The sequence below is a fragment of the Symphalangus syndactylus genome, chromosome 13 (genome assembly GCF_028878055.3).
Source record: "Symphalangus syndactylus isolate Jambi chromosome 13, NHGRI_mSymSyn1-v2.1_pri, whole genome shotgun sequence".
Lineage (NCBI taxonomy): Eukaryota > Metazoa > Chordata > Mammalia > Primates > Hylobatidae > Symphalangus > Symphalangus syndactylus.
The window spans coordinates 58594636-58613940 of NC_072435.2; the positions used below are offsets into that span (position 1 = coordinate 58594636).

A 19305-nucleotide genomic window follows, 5' to 3' on the forward strand; every position below is an offset into this window, starting at 1 on the left:
TCATCACTGATGGACACTTAAGGTGTTTCTATGTCTTGGCTATGGTGAATAATGCCACAATGAACCTAGTCCAAAATGGGAAGTCCTCAAATATCCATCAATGTTAAATCATTAAGTAAATAGTGGTATTTATTCACAATTTATTTCATAGATGGAATGCTACACAATGGTAAAAATGAACAAAGTTTAGCCATACACAAAATGGTAGATGATTCACAATCATAATGGTAAATCAGAGCAGCTGGGCTGGGCACAGTGGCTCACACCAGTAATTTTTGGGAGGCTGAGGTGGGAGGATTGCTTGAGCCCAGGAGTTCAAGACCAGCCTGGGCAACATAGCGAGACTCTGTCTTTTAAAAAAATACAAAAATTAGGCAAGTGTAGAAGCACACCAGAGGCTTAGGTCGGAGGATTGCTTGAGTGCAGGAGTTCGAGGCTGCAGTGAGCTGTGATTGTGCCACTGAACTCCGGCCTGAGCAACAGGGCAAAACCCTGTTTCAAAAAACAAAAAAAAGGAGAAGAAGAAGCCTAAACAAAAGAATTCTAAGTGTATTGTTCTATTTGTATGATGTTCAGAAACCGGCAAAACTAGAGCTTTTGGGAATATGCACTCAAGTGGTAAAACTCTAAAGAAAAGCAAAGGGGCTGGGCGCAGTGGCTGATGCCTGTAATCTCAGCACTTTGGGAGGCCAAGGCGGGTGGATCCCTTGAGGCCAGGAGTTCGAGACCAGCCTGGCCAACATGGTGAAACCCCGTCTCTACTAAAAATACAAAAATTAGCCGGGCGTAGTGGCATGCACCTGTAATCTCAGCTACTCAGGAGGCTGAGGCAGGAGAATCGTTTGAACCTGGGAGATGGAGGTTGCAGTGAGCCGAGATTGTGCCACTGCACTCCAACCTGGGTGACAGAGCTAGACTCTGCCCATCCACCCCCCCAAAAAAGCAAAGGAAGGGGAGAGGGCAGTGCTTGTCTTCAAGGGGAAGAGTGTTTGGTGGGAAGACACTTGTGTTGTCTAGGGGTGCTGACCACATGCTTCTTCTTGATCTTAGTGGCGGTTGCAAGGTGTATACTTTATAATTACATATTAAGCTGTGCATTGATATTTTAGTGCCTTTTCTGTGTGTATCATCTGTCATAAAAAGGTTTTAAAAAACATGAAGCAACAAAGAAAAAATTGCTGATGGACACTTACGTGTCTTCACACAAGATATGAAAGAACTTTACAAGCAAAACTTGAAAAAAGAAATAAGAGATGGGATCTCACCATCTTGCCCAGGCTGGTCTCAAATTCCTGGGCTCAAGCAGTCCTCTGACCTCAGCCTCCCAAAGTCCTAGGATTACAGGTGTGAACCACCATGACCAGCACCCCCCACCAAAAAAAAAAAAAAAAAAAAAAAAAACCCTTTACTTTAAAAAATGCCTAAATGAGGCTGGGCGCAGTGGCTCACACCTGTCATCCCAGCACTTTGGGAGGCTGAAGCAGGCAGATCACGAGGTCAGGAGATCGAGACCATCCTGGCTAACACGGTGAAACCCCGTCTCTACTAAAAATACAAAAAATTAGCCGGGCGTGGTGGCGGGCGCCTGTAGTCCCAGCTACTCAGGAGGCTGAGGCAGGAAAATGGCATGAACCCGGGAGGTGGAGCTTGCAGTGAGCCGAGATCACGCCACTGCACTCCAGCCTGGGCGACAGAGCAAGACTCCGTCTCAAAAAAAAAAAACAAAAAAAAACCCTAATGTTTACACAACAGTGTGAATGTACTAAGTACTACTGAACTGCACATTTAAGAATGGTTACGATGGTAAATTTTGTCGTGTGTGTATTTTACTACAGGTTTTTTTTTTGTGTTTTTGTTTTGTTTTGTTTTTTGAGACAGTGTCTCACTGTCACGCAGGCTGGAGTGCAGTGGCCTGATCATAGCTCACTGCAGCCTCTACCTCCTAGGCTCAGTTAATGCTCCCACTTCAGCCTCTAGAGCAGCTGGGACTGCAGGTGCGTGCCACTATACCCAGCTAATTGTTTGTATTTTTTTAAAATGGGGTCTTGCTATGTTGTCCAGGCTGGTCTTGAACTGGCCTCAAGCCATCCTCCAACCTCAGCTTTTGAAAGTGCTGGGATTACAGGTGTAAGCCAACACACCTGGCCCCACAATTTTAAAAAATACCTGAACACAAAGAGTGACATTAAAACATACCTAAATATTTGGAGAGTGACGCCACGTAGTCACTTTGGAAAACCCGGTATTTATTGTAAAGATATCAATTGTTGGTTATAGTATAACAATCAAATTCTCACTGTCGATTTTCCTGGCTTTGGAGCTCGACTAGCTGACTCTGTGTAAGAAGAACAACATAAGAACACTTACTTTATCCAATATGAAGAGGTACTATAGAGCTAAGTAATTGAAACAATGTCGGTTTTTTTTTTTAGAGACAGTCTTGCTCTGTCATCCAGGCTGGAGTGCAGTGGTGGGAACACAGCTCACTGCAGCCTCAAGCCTGGCCTCAAGCAATCCTCCCACCTCAGCCTCCCAAGTAGCTGGGACCACAGGCATTCGCCTCCATGCCCTGCTAATTTTTTTTAATTTTGTAGAGATGGAGTTTCTCCATGTTGCCCAGGCTGTTCTTGAACTCCTGGCCTCAAGTGATCCTCCTACCTTGGCCTCCCAAAGTGCCGGGTTTACAGGCGTGAGCCACCGCACCTGGCTATAAGCAACACTTTATAGGGTTAGGGCTAGACAGTAGATCCACAGACTCAACCTGGGCACTCAGAGATAGACCCATAGACAAGGAAGGGGTGGCTGGACTATTGGTGGGCCCCTGGCTTACCCAGGAGCATTCATGACAGCTCCGTTCATCATAGCACAAAACTAGAAACAACCCAGTGTCCACAGGCAGGAAAAATGGATAAATGAACTGTGATGTGTTTCCACAATGGAGTATCATGCACGAGTGATATGGTTAGGCTTTGTGACCCCACCCAAATCTCCTGTTGAATTGTAATTCCCAGGTGCTTAGGGAGAGACCTGGTGGGAAATGATTAGATTATGGAGGCAGTTTCCTCTATGCTGTTCCCGTGATAGTGAGTGAATTCTCCTGAGACCTGATGGTTTTAAAAATGGTAGTTTTTTCTGTGCTAACATGCACTCTCTCTCACCTGCCGCCGTATAAGATGTGCCTCCTTCCACTTCCACTTCCACCATGACTGTAAGTTTCCTGAGGTCTCCCCAGCCATGGGGAACTGTGAGTTAATTAAACCTCTTTTTTTTTTTTTTTCTAATAAATTACCCAGTCTCAGGTATGTCTTTATAACAGTGTGAAAATGGACTAATACAATCAGCAAAAATTGATGAAGTGTAGTTAACCTGCAGCCATGTGGATGAATCTTAGGAATAATGTGAATGAGAAAACCCAGTCACAGAAGATGACACGTTATGATTTTATTTTTAAAAGCTCAGCTAGGTGCAGTGACTCATGCGTGTAATCCCAGCACTTTGAGAGGTCAAGGCAGGCAGATCACCTAAGGTCAAGAGTTTGAGACCAGCCTAATCAACATGGAGAAACCCTGTCTCTACTAAAAATACAAAATTAGCCGGGCGTGGTGGTGCATGCCTTTAATCCCAGCTACTCAGGAGGCTGAGGCAGGAGAATAACTTGAACCCGGGAGGTGGAGGTTTCAGTGAGGCAAGATCACACCATTGTACTCCAGCCTGGGCAACAAGAGTGAAACTCTGTCTTAAATAAATAAATAAATGTTCAAAAGCAAGGAAAACTAAAAATCATATTGTTTAGAGATGCATACCAATATGATAATAACTATTAAAAAAGTAAGGGACTGGGCTGGGCATGGTGGCTCACGCCTGTAATCTCAGTACTTTGGGAGGCTGAGGCAGGAGGATCACTTGAGCCCAGGAGTTTAAGATGAGCCTGGGCAATATGGCAAAACCCCATCTCTACAAAAAAAAGAAAAAAAAAAAAAAAGTAGCCAGGTGTGGTGGTGCATGCCTGTAATCCTAGCACTTTGGGAGGCTGAGGTAGGAGAATCCCTTGAGTCCAGGAGTTCAAGAGCAGCCTCACCAACATGGCAAAACCCCACCTCTACAAAAAATTTTAAAAATTAGCCACATGTGATGGTGTGTGCCTGTAATCTCATCACTTGGGGAAGCTGAAGCAGGAGAATCACTTGAGCCCAGGAGTTGAAGACCAGCCTGGGCAATATAGGGAGACCTCATCTCTACCAAAAATTTAAAAATTGGCCAAGTGTGGTGATATACACCTGTAGTCCCAGCTACTCAGGAGGCTCAGACAGGAGGATTGCTTGAGTCCAGGACTTGGAGGCTTCAATGAGTATGATGGCAGCCTGGGAGAGTGAAACCCTGTCTCTAATAAATAAATAATAAAATTAAATTAAAAAAAATGTAAGGGAATGATAACCATCAAACAAAGGGTAACGGATACTTCTGAAAGGAAGACAAAAGTGGAATGGGGAGGGGCCCAAGGCAGTCACAGGGTACTTCCCAGTGATGTGCTGGTTCTCAAACTGAGTTGGTGGATGGAGTTAGGGGGCCGTTTTATTATTATACACCTCATATCTTATAACATTTTATTGTTATACATTATAACCCACATCTATGGGTATGTCAATTCTCATATAATAAAACTGGCATGGTGGCTCATACCTGTAATCCCACCACTTTTGGAGGCCAAGGTGGGAGGATCACTTGAGGTCAGGAGTTCGGGACCAGCCTGGCCAACATGGTGAAACCCCGTTTCTACTAAAAAAAATTAGCCGGGCATGGTGATGCATGCCTGTAATCCCAGCTACTTGGGAGGCTGAAGCCGAGAATTGCCTGAACCTGGGCAGTAGAAGTTGCAGTGAGCTGAGATTGTGCCATTGCACTCCAGCCGGGCAACAGAGCGAGACTCCATCCCCCTCCCAAAAAAAAAAAGAAAAGAAACTGGAAAAGTAAAAGTTCCCAGACCTCAGCCTTGGGGAATGCCAGCTTTTACGGACCAGGGAGAGGGGCAAGAGTTGTGCACCAAACGAGATGGAGCTGCATGAAGTGAGAGAAGAGGAAACTGTGACATCACAGTGGCCAAGGGAGCCTTCCAGGAGGAAGAAGCCTCTCCCAGGGTCAGGGCTTCTAAGAGCAGCTGGGGAAGATGAGGACTGGAATTTGGATTTGGTCACCTGGGGGTGTTTTCTGAACTTGGAGGAACATTCTTGGGGAGTTGGAGTTGGGGGACGCCCCTACGATGCTTGCAGCGGCTGAGGACTCCAGACCTGCAGAGTCTGTCCTGAGACAGGTCAGACCTCGGCGGTGGGACGGGAAAGGGGGCCTCTCTGTCTAGGGACTTGCACTCCGATGTAGTTGGAGGTGCTACACTGTGGCTGGCCACAGACCAACACGAGCAATGGACCACAAGAGGCCTGGGGTAGGTAGCCTTTCCTTCCTGTGCAGCCAAGAACGGAAGGATGAGAGGGGTTCCTTCTGCCTCCTCCTTGGTATGAGCACTTCCACCTCTATTCCCACTCTGTCCTTTCTCCCAGGAGCAGCTGGCCGGAGAGTAACATGACTCCAGCCGGACATGGTCATGACTATTCCAGCCTGCAAGGTCATGACTCTCTGGCCCAGCTAGGACTCCTGGGGGAAAGGAAGTGCCTGGTCTACCGCCCTTTCCCTGCAAGTCTGAACCCTGTGTGGACAGAAGGAGGAGGACCCCATAAGGTAGGGGTATTGGGGTACTCAGGTGCCTGGGAAGATCCAGGCCTGGCCTGTAGGGGTCAAGGTCTTTTCCAAAACAGGGGAAACCCTTTCTGGTTCCCAAAGGTCCTCCCTTCCCTATTCCCTGAACAGGTGGGTGCCAAGAAGCCCCTGTCTTGAGGACAGAGACTGTGGTCTGGCCTCCCGAGACCCAGGCAGCCTCTAACATCACAGTCGCAGCGCAGAAAAAGCCTGGCTTCCTCCCAGGCCCAGAAGGCCCCAGCTGGCCACCTCCCTTTGTTTGTCTTGGGAGGGGCGACTGCTAAGCAAACAGGGAAGGGGAATCCCGATTCTGCCTCTCTGTCTGTCCGGCCAGCCATTACCCAGGCCTGGGCCTCTGGTACCCACTGAGGCCAGGCTCCTTCCTGGCCCTTTGTGTGGGAGGGACACAGGGCAGGAGTGGGTACAGAGAACACCCAGGGCTTTCCAAAAAAAAAATAGCCCAGGCCCCCCACAGATGAGATAGGAGCTATGTGGTTCTGTAAACCTCAGTTCCAGCTACAGGCAAATGGGATTAACTGAGCACTTACTGTGTTGGGGCCCTGGCCTAGCGACTTGCATGTCAGAGCCCTCCAGATACTGCCTGGCCACCCTACGGGGTCCTATCAGGATCTCGAGTTTCCAAAAGAGGACACAGGCTTGGGGACATAAGGGAATGAGGTTAGCAGGGGTGGTAATCCCACCCAGATCTAGCTAATTTTTAACTTTTTGTAGAGATAGGGTCTTGCTATGCTGCCCAGACTGGTCTCAAACTCCTGGCTTCAAGTGATCCTTCTGCCTCAGGCTCCCAGAGAGCTGGGATTACGGGCATGAGCCACCGCGCCTGGCCCCCAACTGTGCTCTTAATCATAGCTCATTTCTCTTAGTGGAGCCACGGAGGAAGGTGGTAAGGGGGCTTAAGCAGGAACTCTACCCCCAACTCTCTTTTCTCTTTCCCAGAGACCACGCCGCTGTTCCAGACCCTCTCCATGGATGAGATCCTGCCCCTGATGCCTTGGGAGACCCTATTGGCACAGGGCAGTCCCCAGGGCTCGCCTGACCTCCCAGCTGGGCAGAGGAAGCAACAGCCACAGGGTGACAGGGCCCAGGGCCTGGCCTCTGAGTCCTGGAAGCTCCTGGAGGTGCCCATCATTCACATAACGCCATCCAGTGATGGGGAATCCCCCGCCTGCACCCCGATCCCCCGACGCCGGGAGCAGCTGAGGATGCCAGACCCGCAGAGTCTGTCCCAGGACAGGTCAGACCTGGGCAGTGGGACAGGAAAGAGGGTCTCTCTGTCTAGGGAGGGTTCTCTCTGTCTAGGGTGGGTTCCTTGTGGCTGCAGATCACAGCGCAACCGTAGCCCCACAGAGGGCTGACTCAAAGCCACGAAACAGATGCACAAACAAACGGTAAAAACTGAGGGTGTGCACTGGGACAACCAGCTATTAGTGAGCCCAGCTGCGCTCTGCCTAGTAAGAGTGGCGGGGAAGCTGGGCACGGTGGCTCATGCCTGTAATCCCAGCACTTTGGGAGGCCGAAGCTGGTGGATCACCTGAGGTCGACAGTTCAAGACCAGCCTGGCCAACATGCTAAAACCCCATCTCGACTAAAAATACAAAATTAGCCAGCAATGGTGGTGGGTGCCTACATATAATCCAAGCTATTCAGGAGGCTGGGGCAGGCGGTTCGCTTGAACCTGGTAGGAGGAGGTTGCAATGAGCCGAGATTGCGCCACTGCTCTAGCCTGGGTGACAGGGCAAGATTCTGTCTCAAAAAAAAGAGTGGATGGGTGGAGAGGGACCCCACCCAGTGTTTTTCAAACTATAGGTCAAGAACCATTTAAGGGCCACAAAACTAATATAGTGAATTGCAATCAGCCCTTGTTTTTTGTGTTTTTTTTTTTTTTTTCTTTTTGAGACAGCATCTCTCTCTGTCACCCAAGCTGAAGTGCAGTGGCACGATCTTGGCTCACTGCAACTTCCATCATTCCCTCCTCCACCCAGTAGCTGGGACCACAGATGTGCACCACCACACCCATCTATTTTTTTGTATTTTTAGTAGAGATGAGGTCTGACCATGTTGCCCAGGCTGGTTTTGAACTCCTGAGCTCAGGTGATGCACCCTCCTCGGCCTCCCAAAGTGCTGGGTTTGTGAGATGTGGCGCCCGGCTGCAATCAGCACTTCTTTATCCAAATCAGAAAATAGAATTGCGAATAACACTATGCATGAGGCTTAATGAGGGTACGTGTGGTTTCTTACAACTTCTGTGGCATTACGCGTATTTCTAAGTACGTGCTGGAAGCCCATGTGAAAGGTATTTCCTGCTGTAGATCACAGGCCAAAAAAAAAGAAGAAGAAAAACAAAGAAAAAAAGAAAGTTTAAACAAAACTTCTGCAAAGAAACACAACCTGCGATACAAGGAGACAGGAAATGGGAGGTTCAGGGCCATAGGGGGAAGAGGAAAGAACTCTACTGACCTTGAATAGAAGAAGTAGCCACTGTGGTTTCTTCCAACAAGGGATACTCGATAAGAGTTAAAGTTTATGAAGCAGAGCTTTGTGCATGGATGTGGAGAAATCGCAGAAACAATGATGATGGGGGACAGCAAGTTGCAAATGAAACAGAGGGAGCCTAATTGTGTATCTTTTAAAAAAGACACTGGATAATAGGCGATAGTGTTGGTGGATGCCTCCTGATGTAGAAAAAGGACAGAAAAGTGCACAGGGGCCAGGCGTGCTGGCTCACGCCTGTAATCCCAGCATTTTGGGAGGCCAAGGCAGGCAGATCACCTGAGGTCAGGAGCTCGAGACTAGCCTGACCAACACGGTAAAACCCCATCTCTACTAAAAATACAAAAATTAGCCAGGCATGGTGGCGCATGCCTGTAATCCCAGCTATTCAGGAAGCTGGGGCAAGAGAATCGCTTGAACCCAGGAGGTGGAGACTGCAGTGAGCCAAGATCGAGCCACTGCACCACTGCAGCCTGAGCGACAGAGCAAGACCTTGTCTCAAACAAAAAAACAAAACAAAAAAAAAAACACAGGAAGGAAACACACCAACTGCACGGCAGGCAGAAGGCTCCTTGGGGGAAGGGAAAGGAGGGATGGGGAGCCGGGCCTTTGGTTGTAAGTGTAATCATTTATTTCTTTTAAAAAAAGGACCTGAAGCAAAATGGCAAAATGTCCACATCTGTTCTATATAGGTACAGGGCACATAGAGGACCATTATATTTTTTTCCTTTTTTTTTTTTTTTTTTTTTGAGATGGAGTCTTGCTCTGTTGTCCAGGCTGGAGCACAGTGGTACGATCCTGGCTCACTGCAACTTCCACCTCCCAGGTTCAAGCAATTCTCCTGCCTCAGCCTCCTGGGTACCTCGGATTACAGGGGCAAGCCACTACACCTGGCTAATTTTTTTGTATTTTTAGTAGAGACAGGGTTTCACTATGTTGGCCAGGCTGGTCTTGAACTCCTGATAGGTGATCCACCCTCCTTGGCCTCCCAAAGTGCTGGGGTTACAGGCGTGAGCCAACGTACCCAACCTGAAATAAATATTATTTAATTAAAAAAGTAAAAGCATTACACTAGAAGAAACAGACCAAAGAGAAATCTAAAGAGATCAGTTGGACAGAAGAAGGTGGTGGGAGGAGGGCCTCTCTTACATTGGCCGGTGGGAGGCAGCAAATGTCAGATGGGGGATGGGGGGTTTTAGAGGTGGGGGGTAGCATGAGAGGTAGGGCATGGCAAGGTGGGGGTGCTGTCCGTGCAAAGGGAATAGCCAGTGCAAAGGTCTTGGGGTAGGAGGCAGGAAGATGCCTGGTGAGTTAGAAGAACAGCGGGAAGGTTGGATGGAGGGTGTGAGCCAGGGGGAGATGAGGAGCTGAAATCAGAGAGCTGACAGAGGCCTTGGGTGCCAAGGTGAGGACTTTGCTTTTACCTGGAGTGAGGTACAGCTGGGGCAGGGCTCTGAGACAGGAGGGTAGTTAACTGACTCAGGTGGTCCCAGGCTCTCTCTGGCTGCAGGTGAGAACAGACAGTAGGGGCAGGGATGGGAGCAGGGAGATCAGGCAGGAAACTGCTGGGATATCCAGGCAAGAGAGGATGGAGGCTGGGCCAGGGCGTGGGCAGCGGAGGAAGAAGAGTTTAGAACCTGGAGCGATTTGATTTTATAGGTGGAGCCCACAGAGTTTGTGACAGATTGGATGTGGTGTGAAGGAAAAGAGAGGGTCAGAAAAGACTGAAGTTCTGGGCCTGCCATTCATCAAAATGGAGAAGTCAGGTGGGGTTCTTTTGCCGGAGGAGGGGAAGGGTTGATGGAGAGGGATGGGAAGGGAGTTTTTTCAAAAGAGGCCGGGACAGCGTACCCTGGAGAGCGCTGGGGAGCCACAGCCCCGGAGCTGTGAGGTGGGACTCGCATTTCTGTGTGGTTGGGCCAGGAGTCCAGGACACCACCTGACTCTGACCTCTTGCAGACGGGGGGGACGCAGGTTATGGCGTCAGAGCAGGATCGAATCCAACTCTGCTGCCTACCTACCGGGTGACCCCAACAAGTCACTTCCCATCTTAGAGGCCGGGCTTCTCCTTCCGTAAAAGGACTGATTTTGCCCGTTCCTGCGCTGTCCCCGGGAAAAGCCCTTACCACCGAGTTAGTGGGACTCCCAGCACCGGGGTGATGAGCACAAGGTCTCAGCACAGATAAGAGCCAGGGAGGCTGGATTCTGACTTGGTACTTGGCCTGGCTGACCAAGACTGGGAAGTCCCTAGAAACGGAGGCACGGGACCTCCTGGGACCAGGAACCCGGGCTCAGAGACTGGGAGAGGGAAGGAGGAGGCGGCCAACCGGCCCCACCCCTTCCCGCCAGCTTCGGGCCCCCTCCCCTATACACACACCTCGGTTTCCCAGCATCTCCAGTCCTCCCCGACCTTCGCCCCGGCTCTCAGATTCCTCCCTGGGAGGTCCAGGAGCTTCTGGCCAGGGGCATAGTAGTTGCTAGGGACCCTTTTTTAGGTACTAGGGGAGGGGGCTCCCCAACCTGCGGGCAGGCAGCTGTCTCCACGATGTTTGGTTTTAATAAAGTCTCTTTGTTTCCTTCTCTGTCTCTCTGCCCCTCTGTTTTCCCTTCTCTGTCCAGTCCCTCTCTCCCCAGCTTCTCCCTCCTTCTAGGCCTCTGCGGCCCCTCCCGGCCTTCCCTCCCGGGCGGGGGGCGGCGCCGTGACGCGGCGGGGCGGGGGAAGGAAGGGGGTGTCGCTGACGCCGCGGCGGCCTCCGGCGGCTCTGGCCTTTTGTGCGGGCGGCTGGGTCGGGTGGGGGCGGCGGCCGCGGAAGGCCAGGCCGGTGCCCTGCGGGGACGCCCAGCGCAGCCCAGCCCCGCGCAGCCCAGCCCTGCCCTGCGCCCGGGGCGCGCCCGCCGCGCCGCATCCATGTTCGAGTAAGGACCAGGCGACTAGAGCTCAGGGACCGGGAGCGCGGGGGAGGCCACCGGAGGGAGGGGGCGCCGCGGGCTTGGGGAGGGGGCGGCGCGGCAGCTGCAGAGGTCGGGGGCCTCTGCACGTGGCCCTGGCCGGGGCGATCGGGGTGGGGGCGGGGCAGGGGGCCCCCGGGCGAGGGGTGCAGCTGGGGGGTGGGGCGCGGACGCAGGACAGGGCCCGAGGTCTGGGTCGCCACTGCCGGCCCGCGACGCACTGGGTTGCGGGGTTTGGCTGGGGGCCCGCGGGCTCATCTGGCGGGGAGGGCCCTCAGGCCTGGCACCCCTCTGCCGGGTAAGCGAGGGGTGAGCGCGAGGCCGAACTGGGGCTCCGGCCTGGGATGGAGACAGGATCCGGACCAGCCCAGGCCCACAGGCCGCAGAGCCCTGGGCCCGCCCGGAGCAGCCAGCCCCTTCCTGGCTGGGCCCCCTCCCACCGGCCTTGGCTGTTGCGGGTCTCGGGGCTGCCGGGCGTGGGGGCTTCCTGCGTCTCCCCAGGACCGCGTGCTTGAGATCATGGGGGGCGGGGGGTCCTGTGTGCTCGGAATTGACTTCTTACTCCCCTTCCGGTCCAGGTGGGCGCATGTGCTTCCAACTGTGAATTGTCTTGCAAGTTTGTGTACGTGTGTCTGGGGCTGCTAGCCTGCAGCAGCTTTGGGCCTCTGATAGGGTTCCTGCGTGTAACTTAACCATTAATTCCGACCGCGGCTCTGTGTGTTACTGTTACCTGTGTGTGTCTGGGGCTCCAAGTCTGTGGCTGTGAGCAGGTGGTTGTGTGCGTGTTGTGTCTCATTCCATCTGTAGCTCCCCGTGCAAATATAAATTACCCCTGTGTGTCTGAGTGTGACGTTGGAGTGTGTGTACGTGTGTCTGGAGTTACTGTGTGTAGCAGCTCTGATCCTTCTTGGGCTGTGTGTGTTTTACCATTAATTCCATCTGTAGCTCCAAGCGTCGCTGTAAGTCACCAGTGTGCATCCCATTGTGACTTAGTGGTGTGTGTACAAGAGTGCCTGGGGCTCTGGGTTCTACCATGACCCTCTGTGCCTGCATATGCCTGTAATTTAGCTCTGAAACGCTCTTTTCTTTTTTTTTTTTCTTTTTTTTGAAATAGAGTCTGGCTCTGTCGCCCAGGCTAGAGTGCAGTGGCACGATCTTGGCCCACTTCAACCTCCTCCTCCTGGGTTCAAGCAATTCTCTTGCCTCAGCCTCCCGAGTAGCTGGGATTACAGGCGTGCGCCACCACGCCTGGCTAAGTTTCGTATTTTTAGTAGAGATGGGGTTTCACCATGTTTGCCAGGCTGATCTCGAACTCCTGACCTCAGGTGATCCACCTGCCTCGGCCTCCCAAAATGCTGAGATTACAGGCTTAAGCAACCGCACCTGGCTTGAAACTCTCATTTAGCTCTGTGTGCCAGTGTAAGTTACATTTGTGACATTGTTGTGTGTCTGGGGCTCTGTGAGTGTGGCTGTAACTTAATCTGATTCCATCTTTGTGTGAACATTCCCTTGTGTATTCCTTTGTAACAGTATTGAGTGGTGCCTAGGCCTCTCTGTGTACAGCTGAGACCCTCTATGGTTTTGTGTGTGTGTGAACAGTGTGAGACCCCTTGTGGCCCTCTGTAGGCTTGGAACCCTCCCTTCTAAGACCCTGGGAGTATCCAGGGCACTTTGGAGGCAATAATCATAAGTGACATTGTCCACCTGTTACAGTTAGTATAGCCTGTGCCACGCATTATTCCACTACCTGGCCACTGTGTCCTCGAGATCCACGCCCCGCTAGGCTGCATTATTCCCAAGTCCTGCTTGACTATGTGAGCGTCAGGGCTCTCCACCAGCGACAGCCACTGACACCTCCACCCCTTGCCACTTTATTTTTTTCTTTTCCTTTTTCTCTTTTTTTTAGACGCAGTCTCGCTCTGTAGCCCAGGCTGGAATGCAGTGGCACGATCTCGGCTCACTGCAACCTCCGCCTCCTGGGTTCAAACGATTCTTCTGCCTCAGCCTCCCGAGTAGCTGGGATTACAGGTGCGTGCCACCACACCTGGCTAATTTTTGTATTTTTAGTAGAGATGGGGTTTCACCATGTTGGCCAGGCTGGTCTCAAACTCCTGACTTCAGGTGATCCACCCACCTCGGCCTCCCAAAGTGCTGGGATTACAGGCGTCAGCCACTGTGCCCACCCAGCCCCTTGCCACTTTAGAAGTAGCCTTTGCTCAGTCTTCCCTGCCAGACAGTGAACCCAGTGCAGGCACAGGAACAACTCAGTGGGGATGTGTTGGCTGACCGTGGGACCTGATTTACCTGGGACTATGTATGTGTCACCCGGAGTCTTTTGGGACCAGTCTTTCACTGTATGGCTGTCTTTGGCTCTTTGCTGAGACTTCCTCGTGGCTGTGTGTGTGAATATAATTTATCCGGGACTTTCTGTGGGTCGCTGTATGTTTCTGTGACCCTCTGCAGCTCTTTGTGTGCACACATGCATGTGTCTGGATAACTTTTCTGGGAAATTGCCATGTGACTTTAGCAGACTAGCAATGCTTTAGGTGTGTGTGTGTGTGTGTGTGTAATTACTCTGTGGCTCTCTGTAGCATACCTGTGATGCTGTTGCTCTGTGCCTGTGTCTGTGCATATGACACAGAGAGAGAGGAGACTCCTTGCAATTGTAGGGAAATGCAGTTTACCCCTGACACCTACTGTGTGGCAATCATTGAATTTCCCTTTTATGCACACCTGTGGATGCATCCGCCCTTTTCTGACCAGAGGCAGCTCTGGGTCCACTGGGGCCTAGGAAGTTGGAGGTCAGGTGTCTGCGGAAGCAAAACAACATCCCTTCCGAGTCTCCTTACCCCTATAACAGTCCCCCAGGCTCCTCCCTTCACTCTGCCTTCAGCTAGCCTGGTTGGGCAGCCACAGGGCCCGCCCTTGAGTACTTCCTCTTTGCCCAGCCCTGGAGCAAAAACTGGGGGCGTGGTCCTTGCCCTGTCTGTGTGCCTTGAGCCTCTGTTCAGGATTCCTGCCCCCAGGCCCTGCGCCTAGATCTGTGGCTGCGGGAAAGTAGGGCAGGTCTGTGTTTCAGGCTAGACGGCTGAGAAAAGCAGGCAGGCGAGGATGTGGTCCCTGCTACTTAAGAGTCCCTCCCTGCTCACCAGTGCCGTCTGGGTGAAGCCAAACTCCTGACTAGGGTCACCAGGCCTGTGCACCTCCGCTACTCCCCAAGCCCCACTGGCCACCTCACTCACGCTCAGACCTGCCAGGCTCAGTCCTGTCCCTGAGCTTGATGTTCTCCACCTGGAACAGCCTTCTCCCAGCCTTTGCCACATCTGTTCTTTTTCCTCAGGTGAACAAGTGGGCTTTGTTCAGGAAGGCTTTTGCTGACCCTTACTAAAGAAATTGGTTGGGCACGGTGGCTCATGCCTGTAATCCCAGCACTTTGGGATGCCAAGGTGGGAGGATCACTTGAGGTCAGGAGTTTGATACCAGCCTGGGCAACATAGCAAGACCCCATCTCTACAAAAAAAAAGTTAAAAATCAGCTAGGCATGGTGATGTGAGACTGTAGTCCCAGCTACCAGGGAAGCTAAGGCTGGAGGATCACTTGAGCGCAAGAGTTCGGGCCTGGAGTGACCTGGGAGGCTGAGGCTTGAGAATTGCTTGAGCCCGGGAGTTCAGAGCTGCAGTTAACCATGATTTTGCCACTGTACCGCAGCCTGGGTGACAGAGTGTGACCGTGTCTCTAAAAAAAATTTAAAAAGCATCTCTGCCCCCTAGTTTTCCCATCCCTTATCTCTGTGGTCCTCAAACTTGAATGTGCGTCAGAATCTCTGGCCCCAGCCCAGTTCTGTTTCAGAAGGTTGGGAGTGGGTCCTGGACTCTGCCTTTTGAACACTTTCCAAGTCCTGCTTGCTGCTCTCTGGGGCCCATACTGAGCAGCACTGCTTTATGGCGTTCACCAGGGTCTGAGGTTGCCATCCCTGCTCACTTGTTTTCTTACTGACGGTCTATGTTTCCCTGTTTCAGCGTCAGGTCGCTGCAGGCAGGGGCTTGTATAGGCTTTGCTCACTTCCTTGTGGCGGGTGCAGGGTATTTAGAGGTGAAAGGCTGGAGTTGAGGGTCAGTCATGGAGGCTCCTAACATCAGGCATAGTGCTTGTGAGGTCCCTGTCAGGATCAGCAGAGCGTCATGGACAGTGGCGCACTGGGCTGGCAGCTGGGCTCTCCACTCCATTTTAGTCCGCCAGTCCCTGCCGGAGGGAAAGCAGCGTAGTTAAACCAGGTGCCCTCCAGGTACTGGGCTTTGTGGATCTCACCTCACCTCCATCTCTGTGCAACCCTAGGAGGTGGGCACTAATTCCCATCATACCCAAGAGGAAACTGAGGCACAGGATGGTTCAGACACTGGCTCAGGGTCACATGGAAAGGACGCTGCTGCACTTGACTGGAAGCTCCTTGGACTGTGGGGCCCACACTCCAGGCTGCTGCCCTGGAGACCTGCGGGGTCCAAGGAGTCGTGCACCTGCTGGAACCCAAGTTCTATGAGGGGCGGGGGAGGAGGGCCGATCACCCAGGCCATCCCCAACAGTATGTGCTCACGGAACACCTCCTGTGCGCCAGGCCCTGCTCTAGGTGATGGGGACACTCACATCGTGGGTGGGGGTGGGGAGAGAAGGATAAGAACTAGGGGGAAATACTGAAGGTCCTGGGAGGCAGCAGGCAGACGTGCTTCGAAGAAAGAGAGCAGGAAGGGGGATCAGGAGGGTGGGGTAGGGGGTGTTAAATAGGGAGGTAGGGAAGGTGTCCACTGAGCAGAGACCTGAGGGAGGTGGGGGGGCCTGTGGATGTGGATGTCTGGGAGGAAGGGCATTTTGAGCAGAGGCACCGACCAAGGCAGGAGCTGGGAGAGGGAGCGCAGGGCTGATGACGGCAGAGAGGGACCAGCCAGGAGGGCCCTGATGGACTCAGGTGATCCCAGGCTCCCTCCCACTACAGGTGTGGGCAGGGACGGGAACAGGGAGACCAGGGAGGAGGCTGCTGGGATGGCCCAAGGGAAAAGCAGTAGCCTGGGCCGCTGGCTGTTTAATTATTTTATTCATGTATTTTATTCCACAAATTTATTTTACAAGTGTTACATGAATGCCTACCCTGCGTCCTGTCCCGCATTGTGCTGGGGACAGAGCAGTGACCCACAGACCCGTGAGGGACTTGGACCTGTCATCAGACAGTGACAGCCCAGAGTAGTCCAGGATGGGAGCTGCCCAGGGGACTGTGGGGTCACGCATGAGCCAAAGTCCTAAAGGACAAATAAGGATTTGCTAGGCAAAGAAGAACTACAACCTGGACAGACAGAATGGCATATGTTAAGGCTTTGGAGTTAAGAGAGACAACTTTGAGTTGCCCCAGGTGGTGGAGGGAATCCCACCTGCACCCCAGAATACGTCGAGGCCCCCAAATGGGAATCCTGCCTTGAAATAAACCAAGCCTGTGGCCAGGTGCAGTGGCTCACACCTGTAATCTCCTAGCACTTTGGGAGGCTGAGGCAGGTGGATTGCCTGAGCTCAGGAGTTCGAGACCAGCCTGGGCAACATGGTGGAACCCTGTCTCTACTAAAATACAAAAAATTAGCTGGGCATAGTGATGGGTGCATGTAATCCCAGCTACTCGGGAGGCTGAGGCAGAAGAATCACTTGAACCTGGGAGGCGCAGGTTGCATTGAGCTGAGATAGTGCCACTGCACTCCAGCCTGGGCGACAGCGCGACTCTTTGTCTCTAAAAACGAAGGAAAAAAGAAATAAACCAGGCCCGTATCCTATGGCAAGTGGTTTGCCGCTTCGAGCTAGTTTCCTCCTCTGTAAAGCAGGGATGGTTAATCGTATCAAAGGCACCGGCTTGAGAAATAATACAGTTAATCATACGGAGAGCTTGACATAGTTCCTGATAAGGAGTCAACAAAGAATGTCCTTTTAAAGTTCCCGACACCATCCCCACAGTCCTTATCACAGTTCGTGTTTGCACAGTCAAGTTGGGAGTGTCCTGTTTGTTCAGTGTCTGCCTCCCCACCAGAAGGCTCATTCCCCAAGGGCAGGGGCCGTGTCCTGCGGGCTCTACTGATGCCAGCTCCAGCCAGTGTGCAGATTATTCATTTAGCCTCTGGTGGTTATTGAGCATTCGCTATGTTACTAGAGTTTTGGGCTCTAGGGACCCCGTGGTAACCAAGATCTGAAGGTCACAGTCTGGGTAGACAGTAAACAAACAGTAAACAAGCAGGACACTCCAGATAGCCCAGGATGTGGCAACAGAGGTGCCTGCCTTAGGCTGGATGACGGGGAAGGGGAGCATTTGAGCTGAAGGGGACAGAGCTGGTGATGCCGGGGCCATGGAAGGACATTGAGGCGGAGGGACTACAAGTGTGGAGGCCTTGGCATGGGAATGAGGTTGGAGAGCTTAGGGACAAAAGCAGGCTGGGATGGCCAGGGTGGAGGAAGGACGGGGAGAGGGAGGACGTGAGGTCAGCGAGGTTCCAGGGCCAAATCACCACACCAAGGTGAGGTCTTTGCGCTTTTACCTGGAGTGAGGTGCATCCAGGGCAGGGCTCAGACCTGACTCAGACGGTCACTGGCCCCCTCTGGTTGTAGGACACCAGGGAAGAGGCTGCTGGGGTGTCCAGGCTAGACGTGATGGAGGCTGGAGCAGGGAAAAATGGGTATAATAAAAATAATGCATGTCGGGTGCGGTGGCTTACGTCTGTAATCCCAGAATTTTGGGAGGCCGAGGCGGGCAGATAACCTGAGGTCAGGAGTTCAAGACCAGCCTGGCCAACATGGTGAAATCCCGTCTCTACAAAAAATACAAAAATTAGCTGGGCATGATGGCGGGTGCCTGTAATCCCAGCTACAGGGGAAGCTGGGGCAGAAGAATCGCTTAAACCCGGGAGGTGGAGTTTGCAGTGAGTCGAGATCGTGCCATTGCACTCCAGCCTGGGCGACAGAGCGAGACGCCATTTCAAAAAAATAAAAATAATTGAAATAGAGCTGGGTGCAGTGGCTCACACCTGTAATACCAGCACTTTGGTAGTGTCCGAGGTGGGAGGATCACTTGAGGTCAGGAGTTTGAGAACAGCCTGGGCAACATAGCTAGACCCCATCTGTACAAAAGTTTTTTAAAAATAAAAAAGCTGATGCAGTGGCGTGTACCTGTAGTCCCAGCTACCTTGGAGGCTGAGGCAGGAGGATCACTTGAGCCCGGGAGCTCGAGGCTGCAGTGAGCCATGATTGTGTTACTGCATTCCAGCCTGGGTGACAGAGCGAGCCCCTATCTATAAAAATAAAAATAAAAATAAATAATGGAAATAGATTTTGAAATGAGAGATGAAGAAAATAAAGAAATTAAGAAAGATGCTTAGGGTTTTAGCTCCAACAACTGAGTGGAAAGTCACTGTTCAATAAATATTTGTTGTATGAATTAGTAAGTTAATTTAAAAAATAGCAGGTATAGGCCAGGCATGGTGACTCACGCCTGTAATCCCAGCATTTTGGGAGGCTGAGTTGGGCAGATCACTTGAGGTCAGGAGTTCGAGACCAGCCTGGCCAACATAGTGAACCCCCATCTCTACTAAAAATACAAAAATTAGCCAGGTATGGTAGTGTGATCCTGTAATCCCAGCTACTCAGGAGGTTGAGGCAGGAGTATCTCTTGAACCCAAGAGGCGAAGGTTACATTGAGCTGAGATCACACCACTGCACTCTAGCCTGGGTGACGAGCGAGAGACTCTGTCTCAAAATAAAATAAAATAAAACATAGCAGGTGTCGTTGAGAGCTTGCTATGTGCCATGCTCTGTTAGAATTACTTTACGTGGGCTGGGCGTGGTGGCTCATGCCTGTAATCCCAGCATTTTGGGAGGCTGAGGCCGGAGGATCGCTTGAGGTCAGGATTTTGAGACCAGCTTGGGCAACTTAGGAGGACCCTGTCTCAGAAAAAACTAAAGTAGGCTGGGCATGGTGGCTCTCACCTGTAATCCCAGCATTTGGGAGGCCAAGGTGGGCAGATCAGGAGGTCAAGAGTTCGAGACCAGCCCGGCCAACATGGTGAAACCCCATCTACT

General features: G+C 51.9%; 1 protein-coding gene across 8 annotated transcripts in view; it reads left to right on the forward strand.

Annotated features, from left to right (window-relative positions):
• GRAMD1A (GRAM domain containing 1A) overlaps positions 1-19305 on the forward strand; it is a 108144-nt gene that overhangs the window by 71145 nt on the left and 17694 nt on the right. For 4 of the 8 annotated variants that reach the window (XM_055239596.2, XM_063614058.1, XM_063614057.1 and 1 more), the window contains exon 5: positions 6706-7003. In XM_055239596.2, coding sequence (XP_055095571.1) covers positions 6706-7003 — 298 coding nt within the window. Of the gene's footprint in view, positions 1-5151; positions 5438-6705; positions 7004-11000; positions 11176-19305 lie in introns of those variants that run through there. The other 4 variants (XM_055239599.2, XM_055239602.2, XM_055239604.2 and 1 more) reach the window with 4 other exon arrangements.